This window comes from Oryctolagus cuniculus, chromosome 12 (assembly GCF_964237555.1).
Source record: "Oryctolagus cuniculus chromosome 12, mOryCun1.1, whole genome shotgun sequence".
In the NCBI taxonomy this organism is placed as follows: Eukaryota; Metazoa; Chordata; class Mammalia; order Lagomorpha; family Leporidae; genus Oryctolagus; species Oryctolagus cuniculus.
The window spans coordinates 38,923,164-38,946,281 of NC_091443.1; the positions used below are offsets into that span (position 1 = coordinate 38,923,164).

The 23,118-nt window shown below is 40.8% G+C and overlaps 1 protein-coding gene across 2 annotated transcripts in view; it reads left to right on the forward strand.

Annotated features, from left to right (window-relative positions):
* Positions 1–23,118, forward strand: part of SLC25A21 (solute carrier family 25 member 21) — a 557,570-nt gene that overhangs the window by 526,946 nt on the left and 7,506 nt on the right. For both annotated transcript variants that reach the window (XM_008269507.4, XM_017348267.3), the window contains one exon: positions 505–669. In XM_008269507.4, coding sequence (XP_008267729.1) covers positions 505–669 — 165 coding nt within the window. The remainder of the gene's footprint in view (positions 1–504; positions 670–23,118) is intronic.

Consider the following 23,118-nt stretch of genomic DNA (forward strand, 5'->3'; position numbering starts at 1 on the left):
GCTTCTACCCTAGTGCACTGTAAACCATTGAGGCAATGAAATCATGGCTAATTGTAACATTAGCTTTAGAAAAATGTAATTAGAAAGATAAATATACTGGACTCAGCAGCCAAATATAAATTCCTTTTGGATGATGCACAGTTATGGATTACTAACTTATCTATCTGGCTAATCCCCTCCATTAGAGTGGGTAATCCAGAATTGGGTACAATTATTTACATGTTGAAAGTGGTGATAGTTATTATATGACATTAGTTTCACTAATTCCAACAAGGATGCTTTTTCTTTGCCAACAATCTTCTCCATAAAACCTGTTGTTATGCATGAAATTTTGTTTGCTTTTTGGGTTTTCTCATTTTCAAAAGCACAGATCTAGGCATGATTATTCATGTTTGGGAAAAGAAGTCCTTAATAATTCTGGCTTGAAGGGAAGCTAATACAGTAATTTCCTCTGTTCGACAGTCCCAAAGATCATCTTTCTGGCTTTGCTTCTCTCTCCTGCAGCAACCATCCACCATGAGTTATGCAAGACACATCATTAAAAAGGAAGGCTTTGGACTCCAGGGCCTCAACAAAGGATTTACGGCAACTTTGGGACGTCATGGAGTTTTCAACATGGTTTATTTTGGCTTCTACTACAATGTCAAAAACATTATTCCTGTCAATAAGGTAACTATTTCATAAATTAAAGTCCTAGAGGAAAAATCCTATCGATGATAATAGTTCCATTTGTAGAGTATTTATCATTTCCTAGTCACTGTGCTGAACACTGAAATCCATTATCTAATTTGATCCTCTCATCAGCCTCACGGACCCAGTAATGTTATCCTAGTTTTGAATCCAGAAACTGAGGCTTAGAGAGATCAAGCATTGGGGCTATGTTATGGCACAGCAGGTTAAGTCACCGCCTGGAACACTGGCATCCCGTACCAGAGTATCATGTGAATCCCTGTTGCTCCGCTTCTGATCCAGCTCCCAGCTAACGTGCCTGGGAAAGCAGCAGAAGATGGCACAAGTGCTTGGGCCCCTGCCACCCGTGTGGGAGACCCTGACGGATTTCCTGGCCCCTGGCTTCATCCTGGTTTAGCCATGGCCATTGTGGCTATTCGGGGCGTGAACCAGCAGATAGAAGACCTCTCCATCTCTGTCTCTCCCTCTGTCTCTGTCACTCTGCCTTTCAAATAAATAAAATAAAACTTAAAGATCAAGTACGTTACCCAGGGTTACATGGTAAATAGTGAAGCAGAAACTTGAGCCCAGTTCTAAAACAAAAATTTATCTTCTTGAAGAGTATACCATTATGCTTGAGTGCTTCCTGTTTATTACTAATAGTAATTTCTAGAAACCATATTATTGCTTAATTTTCATCTTAGAAGCATAATGTTCATAAAGTTGAAAATTTCATTTTCTAAATAAATTGTGAGCTCCTGGGGAAAACTGTTACCCTAAAATTAAATTTTACCTAGTGCTACATTTTAAATTTATTTACATTAGTTAAAGTAAGTAGTAAATCACCTCTTCCGTGGTCATTTGCTTCTGATACAATATAATGATAATTGTTACCATTATTATTCTTCAATGGTAACTTAGAGATGCCAGCAGCCTTTCAACATCTATAATAAAAAGTAGTACAGGATGTACTTTAAAAAAAAAAAACAGATTTTTATTTAATTTATCTGAAAGGTGGAGTTACTGAGAGAGGGAGAGAGAGAGAGAGAGAGTGATTCTATACTGATTCACTCCCCAATGGACACAATGACCAGGGCTGGGCAGGTCGAAACCAGGAAACTGGAACACTCTCTGGGTTTCCCACGTATCTTGCACAGGGGTCCAAGCACTTCGGCCATCTTCCACTGCTTTTCCAGGTGCATTAGCAGCGAGCAGGATCAGAAATAGAACAGCCAGGACTTTAACCAGAGCCCATATGGGATGCCAGTATCACAGGTGGCAGTTTAACCCACTGTACCAGCCCCAGGATGTGCTTTTAAGCTATAAGATCATGGAATTTTTCCCTTCCATCAAGTCACACACCCATAAAACTTACCCTGTCTTTTAGACTCTAAGAGACAAATAATCCAATATGATACAGAAGTGTGTGTGCCTCCATTTGTCCAGATATCCAAAAGCTTGAGATATATAGAAATTATATACAATGAAATTAATTATATGGATTACTTATATAAATTATATTAATATTTAAATTTTATTATGTATATTTATACATGTATTTTAAAGGATTTGTTGTTTCAATAAAATAATTTGGTTCTATTTAAGAAATTCAAAACCAAAACCCTAAATTTTCATTTATTTTTAATGGTGTTGCAAAACTATGGAAGGAGCCCATTTAACTTTCCAGTTTGTAAACCAACCTTGTTAATAATATAATATTTTATGATAATAAAACTTTACCAATTTTATAAAGCACTGGAATCCTAAGATAACCAAGACACTGCCCTGTTTTCAAGGATCCACTCAAGAGAACCCAGAAAAAACTACCTGAATGGATTAAATTAGAAGGGAGTATAATGTTGAGATAAACTTATTTGGAGTCATTAATAATATTATATATTATATTATAATAAAATATAATATGTTATTATAATATAATAATATATAGTATTAATAATAATACTATTTTTATTCTATATTATATTTGAAAAAATATTTTACAAATTCTCAGATTTGGCCTTTATGAATTTGAGCAGTATTCTAAAACTAAATTCCCATTAAACCTTTTTATATGGAGTAGATCATGCTTTTTAAAAATGGTTTCTCTAATCTTCAACTTGGAAAGATGAATATTTTAAAATTCAGAGATATAATCATCCCTCAGTATCCACAGGGAATGATTCCAGGAACCCCCCCAACAGGTACCAAAATCCATGGAGGCTCAAGTCCATTACATAAAACTGTATAATATTTGCATATTCCCTACACACATTCTCATATGTATGTTCAAACCTCTTAATCACTTACAATATCTAACAAAACGTTAAGTGCTATGTAAATAGATGTTATACTGTGTTGTTAGGAAACAAGAAGAAGAAAACAAGTCTATACATGGGATGGTTGTTTACAACAGCAGTTTGGAACTCCTGCATCCCATATCAGAGTGCCTAGTTCAAGTCCTGATTCTTCCAGTTAGAATCCAGTTTACTGCTAATGTGTATCCTGGGAGGCAGCAGATGATGGCTCAAGTGCTTGAATCTTTTCCACGCCTCAAATGACCTGCATGGCTCCTTGTCCACCTGAGCTGTTACAGACATGTTCATTTGTTCTCTCTCTCTCTCTCTCTCTCTCTCTCTCTCTCTCTCTCTTAGAAACACAAAAATTAGGGGCCGGTGCTGTGGTGCAGCGGGTTAATGCCCTGGCCTGAAGCACTGGCATTCCATATGGGCGCCGGTTCTAGTCCAGGCTGCTTCTCTTCCAATCCAGCTCTCTGCTGTGGCCTGGGAAAGCAGTGGAAGATGGCCTAAGTCCTTGGGCCCCTGCACCTGCATTGGAGAATGGGAAGAAACTCCTGGCTCCTGGCTTCGGATAGGCGCAGCTCCGGCTGTTGCAGCCAACTGGGGAGTGAACCATTGGACGGAAGACCTCTCTCTCTCTGCCTCTCCTCTCTCTGTGCAACTCTGACTCTCAAATAAATAAATATTTAAAAAACACAAAAATTAGTTAAATGTTTTAAGTCTATACATGTTTAGTACAGATCAATATATTTTCCAATTTAAAAAATATATTTGAAAGAGTTATAGAGAGAGAGGGAGAGACAGAGATCTCCCATTAGCTGATTCATTCCCCAGGTGGCTGCAATGTCAAGAGCTGAGTCAGGTGGAAGCCAGGAGCTTCTTCTGGGTCTCCCAAGTGATTGCACTGGGTCATCTTCCACCACTCCTGCCAACTCCTACCTCTGACCCCCAGCCATTAGTAGGAAGCTGGATCAGAAGTGGAGTAGCCTGGACTCCAACTGGTGCCCATAAAGAATGCGTGGGTCACAGGCGGCCACTTAACCCACTATGCCACAACACCTGCCCCCATCCACTATTTTCAGTCCACTGTTAGTTGAATCCACAGCTGCAGAATCTTTGGACAGAGAAGGTCAACTGTATATCTGCTCTTTGCGATTTGTGACCAGCCCTCTCAGTTCATCAGTGGCTGGAATTCTCTACCGTGCTTAATTTCTACTTATAAAGCACGTATCAAACTGTAAATTCTAGAAGGAAAAGGACTTCATCTTTTCTTCTTTTTCCACTGCTTTATTCCCCAGAGATCAAAATAGTGCCTGGCACACAGTAGGCCCTCAGCAAATACATATTAAATTAGAAGAAAGAAGGAAAGAACAACTTTTTTTTTTTTTTTTTGCCTTTTACCAGCCTCTAAACAAGCATGTTGACATTGAAAGGGTCACTCCATTAGCCAATACTAGTCTATAGGAGACTGGGAGAGAATTTGACTGCAGGGCTGAGAGCAGGGTTCTCGGTGAACACAAACACAATCAAACAGAATTATAGAGCGAAAAATGGCATTTCGAGATTATCCATGACCTAACAGTGGCTTTATATTCAGCAAGTGAAATATTTATTTGGGGAAATGATTCTGAAAATGATACCGAGATGTATTTCCCCAAGTTCCCTCTGTGGGCTGCCAGAGCAGACTGGTTTGTCAGCAGTCACCAGAATCCTAGTAATGACCACAGCAGTGTAGACAGGGCCCCACTGCCCAGGAAAACCTCCGGAGACTGAAGTAGAGCAGAAAAGGTGCAGAGTGAAGTGTTCACGCCATGTGTCATCACACCTGCTATCTGCCCAGTTTTTTCTAACTGTATGCAGTGACATGTCAACCAGCATTTTGTCAGATGAATTCTCTATTAGCTAGCCCTTCCCGTATTTAGATTTCCCTGGTAAGTAAACCATTAACTTAGTAATCAGGACCCTAGAGATGACTAAAGCATCTGCTAAATTTTTCAATAAAGGATACATTTTTTCCACTACAGTTTGAGAATTTTTAAGTTGTGTCGGAATTCTTATCAAGTTGAGAATTTGTGACTAGAACACCATACTCACGCACCCTCATCTGAAGTGCCATGTAATAGGGAGCTTAGTGAGTATATTGTGTCCTTATTTTAAAAAGTGAAAGTTGAGTAAATTCCACTGTAATCCCACCTGTACATTAGTATTACACTAGTAGAGAAAGCCAAAGCCCTACTTATTTCACAGTTAATTATTTTAACATTTAATTAATTTAAATCAGAAACTTTGTTTGACAGGGATGAAATATGCCATGTTGGCTCAGAATTTCATTTCCTAGATTTATTTATTTAAAAGATTTATTTATTTATTTGAAAGTCAGAGTTACACAAAGAAAGAGAGGTAGAGAGAGAGAGAGGTCTTCCATCTGCTGGTTCACTCCCCAGATGGCCACAACAGCCTGAGCTGTGCTGATCCGAAGCCAGGAGCCAGGAGTCTCCCACACGGTGCAGGGCCCCAAGGACCTGGGTCATCCTCTACTGCTTTCCCAGGCCATAGCAGAGAGCTTGATCAGAAGTGGAGCAGCCAGGACTTGAACCAGCACCCATATGGGAATGCCAGCACTGCAGGCAGCAACTTTACCCACTACGCCATAGCACCAGCCCCAATTTCCTGGATTTAGTTTCCAAGATAAAAGAGCTTTGGGCACTTGAACTTCCTAGGGAATGCTGTAGATAAAATTTGGAGTCAGAAAATCTGGATGTGACTCCAGTACACATTGTTAAGTGCCTAATATAGCAGGCCCTGTGCTAGGCACCAGGGAATGCAAAGGTAAGAAGCTGTCACAGAGCATCCAAGGCAACAGAGATAGCAAACAAAAACAGGTAAAGGCACACACACAATTATAAATGATGAAGCAAAATGCTTCCAATGCAACCTGGTCATCAGGGAAGGCTTCATAAGGAATTGACGTTGAAACTGAAGGATGAGTTAGCATTTGTAGGTAACAGCAAATAGATTGTCCAAACACACAGAACATCGAGAGCTAAAGCTCCAGCGAGGGAGGGATCTGGGTACCTTGGATAGACTGAAGGCCTGTGGGACAGAAGCCAAAGTGTAAGGGCAGGACTGCGGCTAGAGACACCCAGGGGTCAGGTTGCTTTAGTCTTTATAGGTCTTGCTGAGGATTCTTATCTTTAGCTAAAGAGCACTGGCATATTACTTCACTTTTCGTTGCTCTAACAAAATCCAAATCACAGCAACCAGGAAGCCAACGAAAGATTATAAGCAGGGGAATTACACGATCACTCTGGCTGCAGCGTAGAGAGCCTGGAGTGGAGGTGGTAACGGAAAGGCAGACTGTAAACCTATAAGTGATTTCAGTAGGAGGTGTGTCCGTGATGGATAGAAGGAGAAGTGGGCAGATGTCAGAGACATTCATAAAGCAGAATCTATAAGTTGTGGAAAGAGAGTATATATATATATATAGAGAGAGAGAGAGAGAGAGAAAACATGTTGAGGGTATAATAATGCTGCCTAGGTTTTGAACTTGAACATCTGAAAGAATAATGGCTCTGGAAAGAAAGCAGGCTTATGGGAAAATACTGTGGGTTTAGGCTGGAAGCTGAGTTTAGCGGCATTTGGGACTGCAAAGTGCAGACCTTGAGTCAGTTGGTGGATGTGGGTGCTGCAACTTGAGAGATGTGAACTGGAGGCAGACACGTGGAAGTCATCAGCCAGCCTCAAGGAGAGAAGGCCTTACTGGTTGAATGACCTTGAGCTGATCATTTCTCTGCTCCAAGTTTCAGAGTTTTTATCTATAAACTTAAAAAGCTGTGAGCTTCCTATGTGACAAGACTGTGTTGAGGGTTGAAATAAATAATAGAAGAGGTACTTTGTGAATGTCAGGGTGCCACAAAAACATTGAGTGTGGTGGAGCTGGTGCTAGTGAGAGAGGAGCAGAGGTGGGCAGGTGAGTGGTGGAAATAGTAGGTGGACCGGCATGAGGAATTTTTCCCCAGGATTATTCTTTTTGCACTTAAATGAACCTGCATTTCTTCTTGCCTAGAACAAAGTCATTGATTTTATGTGTTCTGTAATCTAAGCCTGATTCAAAACTGGGGAACCAGTTTTCTTTAAATTTAAACCATAATAAATCAATCCTTTGTGAAGGGGAAGGTATGATAATCATTAAAACATGTTGAAGAACGTCATCAAGTTGTTATAAACCATGATGAGGAGATGGTGTTTCTTGAGGGCTTTATTCCATCTTTGCTGTAGGCTGTCTCTGGCCACTCACTTTGGACAGTTTGTTTACAGGGTTATTGTTTCAATTCCCTCACCCGACAATTGGTTATTCTGTAGTTCCAAGGGAATTTGAGATTTCACCAAGTCTGACTGGCACGAACTAATTCTAGATTTTTTTATTTAATTTTTAAAAATTCATAAATGTTTTACAATATTTTCCAACTTCAAAGTGTTTAATTTTACAAGCAACTGTTCATAATGATTATCTCTGGGGAGGGGAAATGGGGAGTGTGTGTGAGCATGTGTGTGTGTGTGTGTGTGAGAGAGAGAGAGAGAGAGAAATGGAGCAGGAAAAAGCGTGCAGTGGTGGAGGGAAAGTACATCCTTCTAAACTGGTGAAAACTTCTGAATTTAACATAAATTAGTTTTGTAATAAGAAATCAGTAAAAAGTTAAAGGAGCCTCATGAAAGAGATTACCAAGTGGCCGGCGCCACTGCTCACTAGGCTAATCCTTCACCTGCAGCGCCAGCACCCTGGGTTCTAGTCCCGGATGGGGCGCCAGATTCTGTCCCGGTTGCTCTTCTTCCAGTCCAGCTCTCTGCTGTGGCCCGGGTGTGCAGTGGAGGATGGCCCAAGTGCTTGGGCCCTGCACCGGCATGGGAGACCAGGAGGAAGCACCTGGCTCCTGGCCCGGATCAGCGCAGTGCCTGCCGTGGTGGCCATTTGGGGGATGAACCAACAGAAGAAAGACCTTTCTCTCTGTGTGTCTCTCTCTCACTGTGTAACTCTGCCTGTGAAAGAAAGAAAGAAAGAAAGAAAGAAAGAAAGAAAGAAAGAAAGAAAGAAAGAAAGAAAGAAAGAAAGGAAGGAAGGAAGGAGAGAGAGAGGGAGGGAGGGAAAGAAAGAAAGAAAGAAAGAGGGAAAGAAAGAAAGAGGGAAAGAAAGAAAGAAAGAAAGAAAGAAAGAAAGAAAGAAAGAAAGAAAGAAAGAAAGAAAGAAAGAAAGAAAGAAAGAAAGAGGGAAAGAAAGAAAGAGGGAAAGAAAGAAAGAGGGAAAGAAAGAGAGGGAAAGAAAGAGAGGGAAAGAGATTACCAAGTTTACTTTTCCACATTTTACTCAATTTTAAGGCTATGTCTACAAATGTTAAGAACTTGAAACGGTAAATCCAAGTAACTCAGGTTGAATGTCACCCCTAAAGTTTTTGAATTCTTCAGATTAGTGATCCCTGGCACATACATTTTTTTTTTCCAAGTTATCCAGAAACGGGCCTGATTTGCTGTACCACTTTATAACCATTAAAGCCATTTTTATAGACCACATGATTTTGCCTGATCCTCATCACAAGAACTGTCATTTTCAGAAAAGGAAACCAAATGAGAAGTTCAGGTCCAGAGGTGAAATTACTGAAGTAATTTGTCTGAGGTCACACAGCAGGGGGAGGGAAACCACCACAGGCTGGAACCCTGCCTCTGACACCAAAGGCTTGAAAGTCGCCTTTTACCTTGTGTTTGTCACACACAAGTTCGTTCTTAAAGGTTATTACTAAAATTTAAATAAGCGAAGTAGCCAGAATGTCCACATAATGTATTCAGATTCTTCTGCCTAATTCCTACCTGCAAAAACCACCCTCTGTGACTCTGGTATCCCATAAGGGTGCTGTTTGGAGTCCCGACTATTCCACTTCCAATCCAGCTCCCTGCTGATGCACCTGAGAAAGCAAGGAAAGATGGCTCAAATACTTGAGCCCCTGCCCCCATGTGGGAGACCCAGATAGAGTTCTAGGTTCCTGACTTTGGCCTGGCCCAGCCCTGACCAGTTGTAGCCATTTGGGGAGTGAACTTGTGAGAAGAAGATCTCTCTCTCTCTCTCTCTCTCTCTCTCTCTCACTCTCTCCAACACTGCCTTTCAAATAAATGAAATAAATCTTAAGAAAAAAAATACATGGCCCTGGACAAGTTTAGCATCACCAGTTTGAAAATGATGTCCTGTGTTGTGTGCTTTCAGATTTGTTTTTGAGAAATATCCATTCCTACTGAATGATGATAAATGGTAACAATAGAAAAAAGACTCCTTTGGGCATCAACTGACCATGGAATTCATTTAATGGAGGCATTCATTTACATCTTGCAGTAAATGGAATGGAATGTCAGTATAAAGAATTATCCCTTCTCCCCAGAAAGAGGCCATCACTTCTCAAAGTAAAGCCCACTAGAAACAGATATTGATTAACTTAAATGCTGACATCTTTTTCAAATATCTAAGGGAATACGCTTTCATTGTCTCAACCATTTCTTTTATTCCCATCCAACTTGGCAATGTTCAAAGCATATGATTTCTGATATTGACATAAAAATAAGAATCGTAAGATTAAAAATTACATGTCTTTAATAACTTTGTCTTCTGGTTTCATATTTATTTCTTTTCATGTGTCCATAAACAAAATAATAGGGTAGCTGTTTAAAACTAATAGCTGTCAACAGCGTTAAACTGTTCTTTCAGTTTTCATCCTAATTAAGGATGTTTGCAGGTTATTTTGCCAAAAACAATAGAACTTTTGTGCTGAATTTTGCCATGATATAAATTACATGTGTGGGTTAGAAATCTTTTGAGAGAACAATTTTTCATGCGTTCAATCTTTCTTATTTAATAAACCATTTAGACCTGTCCCTGTGGTCATTTTATTGCAGACGGCATTAAGTCAAACATTTTTTTCCTTAGGTAATAGTCATAGAAAATTGCCTTTCAGAAATGCAAATGTTTTTCTTTTTCTTTCGGTGTTTAATGTTTTCTTTGTTTTGTAAATGCTACAGAAGGTCTAAGGGTGGTTCCAGATACATTTCACTTTATCAGAAGAAATGTGGAAATGTGTCAGTTTCATGACTGAAAGCTATATCCTTCCCTGAGGTGTGCACTGAGCTGAATAAAAAATGCACCTTTAGATTCAAGTGGAGAACTTAGAGTTGTTTGTGTTTTGAAAAGAGGACTCTCAACAGAATTAGATCATAGTAGGATTGAATTTATGACCATCTATTTTTCTGATTCTCTCCTACTCAATCATTAGTCTTGCTAATCATCCGGTACTGGAAAAGGGAAGAGCATTAAAGTTTCATTAAAACAACCTTCCTTTCTATAACCACTAGGGGAAAACTAGGAATATATATTATCTTTACAATTCCAAGATATGTGACAAAACTCGTGGTGAAAAGAGGTATCGTTCATTAGCAGTCTGTAAATACTCGCTGGAGTGACTGTGTTGGGTGAGGGAGTGGTTTCAGGGAGGGCAGAGAAAAGGTAGGCATGGGTTCAGACATGCTCTAAAATACCCTCCAGGCCAAAACTTTCCAGTCAGGTATCACCCAAGTGTATGGAAATGAAGTCCAGGTAGCTTTAGAATCTCAGTGGGTCCATTGTACTCGTTCATTTCAGAAGTACTCATGGTGCATCCACACCATAGGCTGGGTACCATCTTACTAAGCATCAGCATTGCTCCTGTCTTTGTGGGGTTCGGGGTCTAGCAGAAGACGGAGACAATAAACAAACTATTATTCAGGGCACTGATCAGTCAAGCTATGAACATTTATAGCCAAGAACCATAATCTAGACCAAGGGTGGAGCAGAGCAGGGATGTAGGAAAGGCCTTCTGAAAGTGATGCTTAGGCTGGGGCTCAAGGATTGGGGTCAACCAGGTCAAAGTGAAGAGGATGAATGGACCAGTGAGAAAGAGCAGGGCATGTGACTGCCCTGAGGTATGAAGAGCCTTGAGGATTTGGAGAAGATAAAAAAGTGAGAATAGCTGGTAGAAGAGCCAGGGTGGGGAGGAGAAGGAAGAGTTGTCTGCAGACATTAGCTGGCCCTGTCTTGTAGGCATCTCTAGGGTAATTTAATCCCTTGAAGCGATTTAACTGAGGTTGCACGTTGACCAAACATAACACAGAAGTGGAAGTAAATGGGCATGGGGAAGTTTCATGCATACAACTTGAATAGTGGAATCTGGTGAAATAAATTTGGTTCGAAGACTACTTGTTCTTGATCAACTACTTGTTCTTACCCCCATATCTAAGCATCTCAGTGTGCCCTTACCCCGCTTTCTCAACCTTTAAGAGTTTTGTTTTGGGAACCTGGTTTGTTAGTTTTCCTTGGGGTCAGTGCCTTTACTGAGGCAAGGAACAGATAGAGCACGTCAGAACACAAAAATCCTACTGGGTTCCCAAGGAAATATATAAATACTTTCCTGCATTTTCTATGATAATACCCAGTGACAGAGTTAACTCTAAGATGGTATTATCTAACCATGTGAATGCACAGGTATATATGATTGTACGGTATATTTTATGTATATGAAATAATAAAGTGGTAACTGTTGAGCTTTCACCATAATCCATTTCAACATTGTATATATTTATAATTCGAGTTAAATGGGTAAGGCCTTTAAAATTATTTTATATTTCACAACCCTTTTAAAGAGCAGATAGCTTAGGGGAAACAAACGAATTTTCATGGCTATTTTCTGAATGGCTACATTTAGATGCGGGGCTTTTAACAAGACTTTGATTTCTTTCCAAAGCCCAGAGCCCTGCAAGGATAGGATCTTGGGAATACTGCACATTCCTGAAAGAATGCTTATCGATTGAACCATCTCATTTTAGCTAGTGACCTTCTGTGGAGTGAGGAGCTAGCATTTCCCCAAATTATCTCACATGAAGAGAAAACAAACACTGTTAAAGATTCTTCTGATAGCTGTGAAGTGGAAACAACTGTATTTTTTAATTAAGCTTCAATAGCAGATATTTTCACTGAGGACAAAACAGCCTGATATCATGGCATCAGGGAAAAAATGCATTTTCCAAAGTGTATGAACAGAACAACAAGAGAGAGCCAAGATTAGAAAGAATGAAAAATGTATACTTAGAGCTGACTCTAATCCTAGCTGACGTGGACCCATTAAGATGAATAATATCTAAAATATACATTTCTTCTTTTCAAAAAAGCAGTTTACTGTCATTCAAGCTGCCTCCTTGTTCAGTTACCAGGAGGCAAGTCTGACTGCAGCACACCACATCATTTTCATGACCACCACTGCCAGCTGTGGGGAAGGCAGTGATGAGCTGGTATTATTTGCCTTGCGGTTGCCACCAGGTGCATAACCAGCGTGTCTATGTACCTCCTTTGTAATTTGCTTCTGAAACCGAGCTTCTTTGTTTATTGTGCCTTTACAAAGGAAAGCTAAAGCATTTATTAAACACCTATGATACATCAGGCCCAGTATATACACAAAGGTGAATGTAGTATAGCACAGCTCCCTCCTTTAAGACATTGTGACAGTGTCTTCACAGAGTGGTAGAATCCAGTGCCCACATCCAGTGACTTCTGTCAGCGATTTAAACCCAGAAAGCCTGATGCCAGGGCCAAAGCTCTTAATCATCACGCTACCAGTATACTTCTTCAAATATGTAGATACTTGAACCTTTGTATCTTCCCTTCTTCAGGATGTGTCTACAGTTTCTCATCCATCTTCCAAACACATGGTTTCCAATGCCCTGTACAGTCAGTCTCTCCCACTACAGGTGTATGAGAGCTGTCAGTGTCTGTAGGCACTAAATACAATACTGAAGTTTTGCATAGATTAATTCAGTGTACACTAGCATCCACCCCTCCTGTGATCTGGACGCATGTTTGTTAATTCAGCCAAAGACTGGGATGAATTGTCAGGGGATCTGTTGAAAAAAGAGATGAAGACAGTAAAGGGAGAATGTGTGTTGCATCTTCAGGAAGATATTGGCATGATAAAGATAAAAGTTGGGGCTGGCACTGTCGCGTAGCAGGTAAAACCGCTGCCTGCAGTGCCGGCATCCTACATGGGCACTGGTTCAAATCCCAACTACTCTACTTCCAACCCAGCTCTCTGCTATGGCCTGGGAAAGCAGTAAAAGATGGCCCAGGTCTTTGGGCCCCTGCACCCACATGGGAGACCCAAGAGAAGCTGCTGGCTCCTGGCTTTGGACCAGCACAGCTCCGGCCATTGCAGCCAATTGGGGAGTGAACTATCAGATGGAAGACCTCTCTCTCTCTCTCTCTCTCTCTCTCTCTCTGTGTGTGTGTGTAACTCTGACTTTCAAATAAATAAATCTTTTTTTTTAAATGATAAAACTTTATGGTCAATTAAAATCCCCACGTAGAATGAAATATACTCGTCAAGTCTCCTTCATCTTAATTTTGTGCGGTCTCCTAAATTCAGAATGTTGTACTCACTTTGGCGGCACATATAATAAATTCAGAATTTCACATTTACTGTGCTTAAATTTAATCTTCTGGGTCCAGTGCAGATCTATAGACTGTGATGACAATTCTTAATGTTGAGTTCATCCTTTGACATCCTAGCTTCCTCAAACCTTGCCTATGGCGTCAGCATATCCAAGGAGAAGGCCTTCTGCGTCTTCACACAAGGTCATCAGGCCTCTCTTTAGCCTGCCATATGGATACTTCTTTCACAGAAGAACCATTTTGTTTAGCCAGATGAGAATCCCTATAGCCATACTCTCGGTCATCCTCCATTCTGTGCCTTATTAATTCAATATCTCTTTAACCAGGATAACCCCAGATTTTTTCAAGCAGTTTACTGAAGTCGGGTGTGCAGGGTGATTAAAAAGGAAATGAAACCTTAAAAAGTTCATAACTCCAGTGGGCTTTCACTTCTTGTTTGTACTGCCTGTTGCTCGCAGCCTTGAGGAAATGAAGGACTGCATTGCAGTCACCCCTTCAGCAGTTGATGGTGATTGTTACAAAGGACATGGAATGAATTAAAGTATAAAATTGAGTTCTGCACAGAAATACTTTGGTGATGCTCCCAAAATCACGTGATTCCTCATAGGACTACCTTATTTGGTGTAGTAGCAAGAGGAATTAAGGAGTGACTTAATTGTAGAGAGCAAAGGAAGTGTGATTGGACTGGCATGAGGTGGAAAAAAATCTAAAACTATGCTTTAATGTGTGTGTGTGTGTATCTTGATGCTGAATTTGCTGAGATGAAAAGCCCCAGTGCTGCACTTTGTTCACCCTTGCCTTTTGCGGGCTTCCTGCCCAGTCTCCCTCACCACCCGCAGTCCTTTCTAGCTAACAAGTCCTGCTCCCCATCCTCCTTAACTCCCTCCTTCTGGCATGTCTCTGCGTGGAATGTCATCTTAAAGATGCCAGACCCTAATCACAAAGGCCTGCAAGATGGGCAATGGTTCTCTGTTTATCAAACTAGCAGCCAGCTGGCTGGCCACTGAGTGGGGCGTCAGGGCCCATACCAGGGAGAGGAACAGAGAAAGCATAGGCCTCTCTTCATCAAGGTATTTTGCCTCTGTACTTATTAACTCCTCAAATACCACTGCCTTAAGTTACTGATGCTGTCTTTAGTTGTTAGCTATATAGTGCGGATTGGATGGCCAATTTAGTGACAAATATGTAGTGCGTTGGTTGTTTACTGTTTTGAGTCATCAATCACATTTCTGATGACTTTATGCCTTTTGTTGACATTTTAGAGGTCATGGAACATCACAGCGGCCAAAGTTTTTTTGTAATCGCTTCTTAGTGTCTCTTGTTAAGTCATGAAGAGTCTATAAATAATACGTTCAGTCAGGGAAATTCATTGATCTCCCAGAACAGGAGCCCGTCTCTTTAGCTCTGTACTCACACAAAAATTTTAGTGTCATAGAGAATTCTAGTAAGAAGCCAGTGTTCACTCCCAGTTCAGGTTCTTGCAATTTAGCCATGTGTCTTTGACAAGTTATACAATCTTTCTGTCTCATTTTTCTCATTTGTGAAATGGAATGTTAACTTCAGCCTTAAAGTGTTTGCAAGGGAATAAAGCAGTCAAAGAACACCCTACAAATATTGCATTTCATATTGCAATCACAGAGTAATGTCAATACATGTAATGTTCATTAGTATTTTAAGCTATTCAGCTCCAGTTTAGGTATGTCACATGTTTTATGAGAAAAATCCAACTATTTAGATTAAAAAAGTATAGATAATACTTATTCCTTTTAAATAAATATTTTAGAAGAACTACATTTTTTAAATCATGTAGAAGAAAAGATTATTTCAGTAATGTTTTTAAAATCTTGATGAATTACATGGAGAGTGGTAACACTTTCTTGCCCTTGCAATTGAGCTAAAATGGTTTGAAGTAAACTAGTTAAGGCATATGGATGGAGAATATCATGTGCAATAGAAGCTTACTGGTTGGTAACTGTTGGAACAAATTCTGAAAGTAAATTGGAATTTTTTTTATAACAGAATACATTTTTCATCAACATGAATATTCATATACATCATTTAACTGTGATCCAACTAAACACTTGACTTGATCTGAGTGATATTCTGAGTTCACTTCTAGTCTTGTGATTCAGGAACTTTATTTTTTGCCACATTAAGTCTTTCCTTGGACTAAGAAGTGATCTTTGGATGCTGCATAGGGTACAGTCCTGACAGGCAGGCATTCTGCTGGTTGATGCATCATGGGTTCAAGGCTTCTTGATACTTTGACTTCTTTGATTCTGAATAATAAAAACGTGGGTCTCTTTTGACCCATTCAGAATTATATCCCTTTGTAAATTGGGAAATTTATGTAAGAGTCAGGTACTCATCTGCTTAGGGAAATTGTGAAGTTTAAATGCACTGAAAGCGCTTAATTCCAGTGCCAGTCACATAGTGAATGTCTTATTATTATTATCACCTTATTCTTCCCTTTTAAAATAAACTAATGGAAAAGGCAAAATGGCACTGCAGGTCCCGTGACTCTTAAGCCACAGAGCAAGCCATTCATTTCCTGCATGGTCACTTGCAATAATAAGATGTCTTTTCTTGACTTCCTAAACAGCCAATTGACTACATTTTTAAGAGGCAGAAGCTAGATACTGTCTCACAGGACCTTGATAGTAAAACCTCAGGAGCAACTTCCCTCTCCTACTCCCCAACTGCACTTCGTTCATACTCCCACTGCAGTACTTACCACATTGTACTGAGAATCGATCACAGTCCCCTCTCTGGACCAGCTGTCTTCAGCCTCAACATTTGTGTAGGACCAGATACATAGAGACACCCAAAAAATGTTTGTTGGCTGAATAAACACTGAATGAGTGGTGGATGAGAAGCAATATGACAGAATGGTTAACAGAGTAACAGAGCAGAGGTTGGAATTCAAAAGAACTTGGGCATAAATCCAGGCTCCACCTTGTACACATGATGTGATCTTGAACAACTAAAATGTGCTTATCTGTAAAATAGTCTTATGTACCTAACTCATAGGGTTTGTTATATAATACATATACATGCATATAAATGTTCATATAGGGCTGGCACCGCAGCTCACTAGGTTAATCCTCCGCCTGTGGCACCAGCACCCTGGGTTCTAGTCCCGGTTGGGGCACCGGATTCTGTCCCGGTAGCCCCTCTTCCAGTCCAGCTCTCTGCTGCGGCCCAGGAAGGCAGTGGAGGATGGCCCAAGTGCTCGGGCCCTGCACCCGCATGGGAGACCAGGAGAAGCACCTGGCTCCTGGCTTCGGATCAGCACAGCGTGCCAGCCGCAACACACTGGCCGTAGCGGCCACTTGTGGGGTGAACCAACAGAAAAAGGAAGACCTTTCTTTCTGTCTCTCTCTCTCACTAACTCTGCCTGTCAAAAAAAAAAAAAATTCATGTAACATTATGCCTTACAATAAGCTACTAATATTAATAATAGCATTATTTCTTATGTGCTTATGTGCTCCCTTTGACTCTTAGTCCTTTCATTATGATCAATTGTGAACTGAAATTGATCACTTGGACTAGTGAGATGGCATTGGTACATGCCACCTTGATGGGATTAAATTGGAGTCCCCTGGCAAGTCTAGTACCTGCTAACACTAACCGATAGAATAAATAAAGGGGAGAGTGATCCAACATGGGAAGTGAGATACTCAGCAGACTCATAGAATGGCAGATGTCCTAAATAGCACTCTGGCCTCAGAATCAGCCCTAAAGGCATTCAGATCTGGCTGAAAAGCCCATGAGAGTATTTCAGGCATGGAAAGCCAAGACACTCTGGCAAAAGATCTCTGTGGGTGAGATCTCAGTGGAAAGAACAGGTCTTCAAAGAAGGAGGTACCTTTCTCTGAAGGGAGGAGAGAACCTCCACTTTGACTAGGACCTTGTCTAAACAAGATAAGAGTCGGAGAACTCAGAGGGCTTCCATAGCCTTGGAAACTCATGACTGGAGCATAGGGAGATTACTGATGCCATAGACAGGAGTGTCAATTGGTAAAGTCAACAACAGGAGTCACTGTGCACTTACTCCTCATGTAGGATCTCTGTCCTTAATGTGCTGTGCATTGAGATTTAATGCTATAACGAGTACTCAAACAGTATTTTTCACTTTGTGTTTCTATGGGGGTGCAAACTGTTGAAATCTTTACTTAATGCATACTAAAGTGATCCTCTGTAAAAAAAAAAAAAAAAAAAAAAAAAAAAAAAAAAAAAGAAACTATCAACTCCCAACTTGACTCTCACTGGGATTAAACATGACAATAGGTCTGATCTGATTTCATCATCATTAAAAAAAATCATCTATTATTTTTCACTTTATGTTTCTGTGTGGGAGCAAACTGTTGAAATCCTTACTTAAGGTATACTAAGCTGATCTTCTGTATATTAAGATAATCGAAAATGAAGCTTGATGTGAATGGAAGGGGAGAGAGAGTGGGAAAGGGGAGGGTTGTGGGTGGGAGGGACGGTATGGGGGGGAAACCATAGTAATCCATTATTCGTACTTTGGAAACGTATATACATTAAATAAAAGTTAAAAAAAATAATAATAGCATTATTTCTCATAATGGTAGTTATATATCATGTGTAGTATTGTATTGTTGCTGTGCTTTGTTAATTTATTATTATTTATTGTTATTGTTAGCCAGTATATAGAAACACATTTAAAGTAGGTGATAGGGTTCAATGTTATGGTGCAATGAGTTAAGCCTCTACTTATGATGCCAGAATCCCATGTCAGAGCCCTGATTTGAGTTATGGTTGCTCCATTTCTAATCCAGCTCCATGTTCATGCACCTGAGAAGGCAATGCAAGGTGGCCCAAGTACTTGGGCCCTGTCATGCATTTGGGAGACCTGGATGATGTTCCTAGCTCCTGGCTTCAGCTTGGCTTAGCTCCAGCTATTGTGGCCCAAATGGGAGTGAACCAGTGGGTGGAAGATCTCTATCTCTCTCCCTCTCTGTCTCCCACTCTCTCTGTACCTGCCTTGCAAATAAATCAATAAAAATTTTTAAATTAAAAGGTATAAATTATTATAAAATAAATAAAGCAGTTGATAGATATCATTCAAATCAGGCAGCCCACAGATGTGCATTCTTGCTTTGGACTGAGTTGGAGGTAGGAGATGTTGACCAGAGTTAACAGCATTGCCTTTAGTTCTACATCTTCAAAGAAACAAGGACCTGCTTCCATCAAAGAAATCTCTAAAGGGCAGGCATTTGGTACAATGGGTAAGTCTACTGCTTGAGTCCCAATCACTCTACTTCCAATCTAGCTTCCTTCTAATGCACACCCTGGGAGGCAGAGCTTGATGGCTAATGCACTTGAGTTCCCGCCACACACATGGGAGACCTGGTTTTGGCTTGGCGCAGCCCTAGCTCTGCAAGCATTTGGAACCAGTGCATGGAAGACCTCTTTCCATCTCTTTCTCTTTCTCTCTGTTTCTCTCTCTCTCTTTAAATAAAATTGAAAATAAGGGTTTTTTTTTTTTACAAAGGAAAGCTTTTAAAATGCTTTGTAACACATCCAGGACCCCTTAAGACCAATGATTAATATAAATGTTACAGCACCATTTATCCAACCCAAGGATCCAAGGGTGAACTATAAACTTCAGTTAAGCATCCATTGGAGTAACTTGTGAGAGACTTGTTTCAACATTCAACATCTCTGTATTCAATAGATTAGAGTGAAAGCCCAATTTTGATTTCTAGTTAGTTCCTATACATTGCTGCTTATAATGGTTCAGAGACCATACTTTGAGAAGCACTGAGTTCATAGAAAGTTTGAGATATGAAAGATACTAGAGTAGATTGTGTGTGGAAAGCTTTCCACTAAGGTGAGTTACTTAATAACCTCTGTGAGAATTATTCTCAGGTGTTTAAATCCAATTGAAAATGTATCTGTTGTGGCTGGCACTGTGGCGCAGCGAGTTAAAGCCCTGGCCTGAAGCACCAGCATCCCATATGGATGCCAGTTCCAGTCCCAGCTCCTCCTCTTCTGATCCAGCTCTCTGCTGTGGCCTGGGATAGCAGTAGAAGATAGCCCAAGTCCTTGGGCCCTTGCACCTGTGTGGGAGACCCAGAAGAAGCTCCTGGCTCCTGACTTTGCATCAGTGCAGCTCTGGCCATTGTGGCCATCTGGGGAGTGAACCATCAGATGGAAGACCCCTCTGTCTGTCTCTGCCTCTCTCTGTAACTCTGTCTTTCAAAATAAATCTTTAAAAAAAAAAAAAACAAATTGCCCAGCAGAGCAATGATTTAAAAAACAAAGAAAAGGAAATTTATCTGTTAAAAATAAGAGTGAGAATAAGAGAGGGAGGAGATGTACAGTTTGGCACTCATTACCTCAGACTTACACCTAAGGGTAAAGCTAAAAACTTGCCATGGGACTCCAAATCCCATTAAGTTGGCAGGTACCAATCCCATCTTTCTAGTTAAAGTGATCAGTTTAAGTTCATAATTTATCATAAAGATAGGATTAAGTGTCAAAGAGATCACATAAATAAGACCAAGTGTCTTCTAATAATAATAGAATTAAAAAGGAAAGAACGATCCAACATGGGAAGCAGGCCACACAGCAGAATCATAGAATAACAAATGCCCTAAACAGCACTCTGGCCTCAGAATCAGCCCTTAAGGCATTTGGATCTGGCTAAAAAAGCCCATTAGAGCATTTCAGGCATGGAAAGCCAAGATATTGTGGCAAAAAAAATGACCTACGTGAAAGATCTCTGTGAGTGAGATCCCAGTGGAAAGAAGGGACCATCAAAGAAGGAGATACCTTTCTCTGAAGGTACCACTTTGATTATGACCTTGTCTAAATAATATCAGAGTTCGTGGACTCAAGAGGCTTCCATAGCCTTGGCAGCTCATGACAACAGCCTTGGGTGATCACTGACATCATAAATAAGAGTGTCAGTTGTTAAATCAATAACAGGAGTCGCTGTACACTTGCTCCCCATGTAGGATCTCTGTCCTTAATGTGTTGAACTCTGAGAATTAACGGTAAAACTTGTCTTCAAACAATACTTTATACTTTATGTGTCTGTGTGGGTGCATACTGTTGACATCTTTACTTAATATAGAGTTACTCTTCTATATATAAAGATAATTAAAAATGAATCTTAAGAATGGGATGGGAGATGGAGTAGGAGGTGGGATGGTTTGGGGGTGGGGGTCTGGTATGGGGGGAAGAGCCACTATAATCCAAAAGTTGTACTTATGAAATTTATATTTATTAAATAAAAGTTTTCTATTAAAAGAATAACCTCTGTGAAAAGTAGGACCTCCTGTCTTGTGCTGTAGTATTTTCAACTTTGCACTGCCACATCCTCATTTTATTAAGCTATTGGTTGAAAAAATGGTCTTGTGACACTGTCTTTAAGTTTTTACAAATCTGATAAAATGTGTAGATGTTCTCCCCTGAAAAGCTCAAGTACACATGCATTGCTGATAGTTTCATGAGTTTCTTGAACACTCCCACCAACTAACCCCCAACTCCCAGGAGTATCAGGAGGAAAACTACGCCTTGAAGCAAAGTCTTGGATTCTATAATAAAGATTCCCTTCTTGTACTTAACTCTTCAGTTAGCTCATTTGTGGAATAGGAATAATAGTAGTTCTTACCTCAAGATTTGTGAAGATTAAGCTGATGTAATGCACAGACATTGACACTCCTCTGTGTCTGGCACAAAATATGCACTTTAATGTTTGATGTTATCAAAATTGTTACTTCTCCCCTGAGCAGAGGAAGGGATTTTTGCTTAACTGGAAGAAGGTGCTTGTCAGAAAGGAGAGGTCAGGTGGGGATGCTGAGAAGGTAAGGTCCTGAGTGGCCAGGGTGGGTTGCTAGGATTGAAGGCAGCACAAGTTAGCTGTCCTGGGTGCTGCTCAGGGGCTTCCAATAGCAATCACAGAATTAACTGGGGTCTGAGTAAAGGCTATGTCCCCAACTGTCCTGAGCTGCCAGCCCCCATTCAACTTGGTTTTCCTCAGCTCTGATTCCCTTGGTCTCTGCCTGGCCACTGGTGCTCTCCATTCATTCCTTGTTCTCCCCAGAAGAGCTCACTTGGGTTCGATGGAATAAATTCCTATATTGATCACCTCACACTTTACTCCAGGTTTCCAGGTTGCAAGCCTCTTGTTTCATATTTAGAACAGTAAAGAATACTTGCCTGAGGATTTCTTTTACCCTGAGACCACCACATCTCTGCTAGGTAACTCCAAAATACTATACAATCTTGGAGGTTTAATACTCAGGATCAAGGTGAAATCACTGAGCATCTCACAGAAATGTCTACCATGTTGAGAACCTTGAAGAAAGATTTTAATGACCAATGACCTCACCTGAGGACTTTAGTCAGAGCTTCATCTTCTACCCCATCATTGCTACCCACCCCCCAGGCTTATAAGGGTACTGACAGAGTTGTCCTGGAAGGAGAGAATCAATTTTTATGGGAGAACCCATGAAAGTTTCTTGAGCAAAGTGGGATGTAAGCTGGACATCAAAGTAAGATTGCTGTAGGTGAATATGGTGAGGAAAGGTATTCTTGGTTATGAGAATAATTTGAGGAAAGCGTGGAGTTGCGAAGTATATGTGAGTGATTATGAATGAACCAATGTAACTGGAGCATGGGTTGGGAGTAGGAATGTAGCACTTGAGGCTAGAAAGATGAGCTAGAAACATATTGTAGGAAAGAAATCCAAGGCCAAGTGAGGCACTTGGTCTTTACTCTCCATGCTGTGGGAAGTAGTGAGGACCTTTGAATAGAAAGGTAGCAGGAGCAGATCTGTCTTTAGAAAAAGAGGACCCTGGTGACCCAGTGAAGAAGCAATAAAGGATAGCAAGGAAGCAAGGCCTGGTGGGAAACTAATGAGAACTTGAACTAAAGCCGGAGGTAGGAGTGACCAAGAGGGGATGAATGGTGGAGGCCTTTGGAGGCTGCATTCATTTGAGGATGGCTGGTGACATGAAGCAAAGAAAGCAGAAGTGACCTGAGAGGGCTATCCTTGGCATGCCTGGGAAGCTACCATGAAGCAGAAAGTATAGTATGGAAAGAGATAGACCACAGACCCAGAGCCAAGTGGTGGGAGATACCCTCTTGGCCATCTCAAGTGAACTTTTTTCTTCCCTAGAATGCCCAAGGGAATAGCAACTAACCATCTGATCTTCCCGGGCTAGAACATCAAAATCACTGATTCCAGAAAGGGGCTCTCAGCCTGGCAGCTTCAGTAGCCCTGAAGAATTTTAAAAGCGCATTCAGCACCTTCCTGGAAGATTCTGCTCTGGGAAGCTGAGTGGGGCTGAGGTAGAGCCCAGCACCTGTATCTTGCGATTCTGAGGCCCAGCTGGATATGGGAACTACTGTGGGGTCTTCCTGTCGAGCTGGGAAATGTAGACTTGATGAGTTAGACCTTCCTCATGCCAAAGGACTTTGATGCTTGGAGACGTGAGGTTTCAGTCTCCAACGCAATGTCTCTAGCACAGTGACCTTCACTGAGTGTCTTAGTTCCCCCTCCATTCTGAACTCTGATTTTTTAGCAAACACAGCAGGAGATGGAGAGGCTGAATGCTCAACAGTGTCTCTGAACTTCCCAGGACAATGTGCATACCGATCATCACT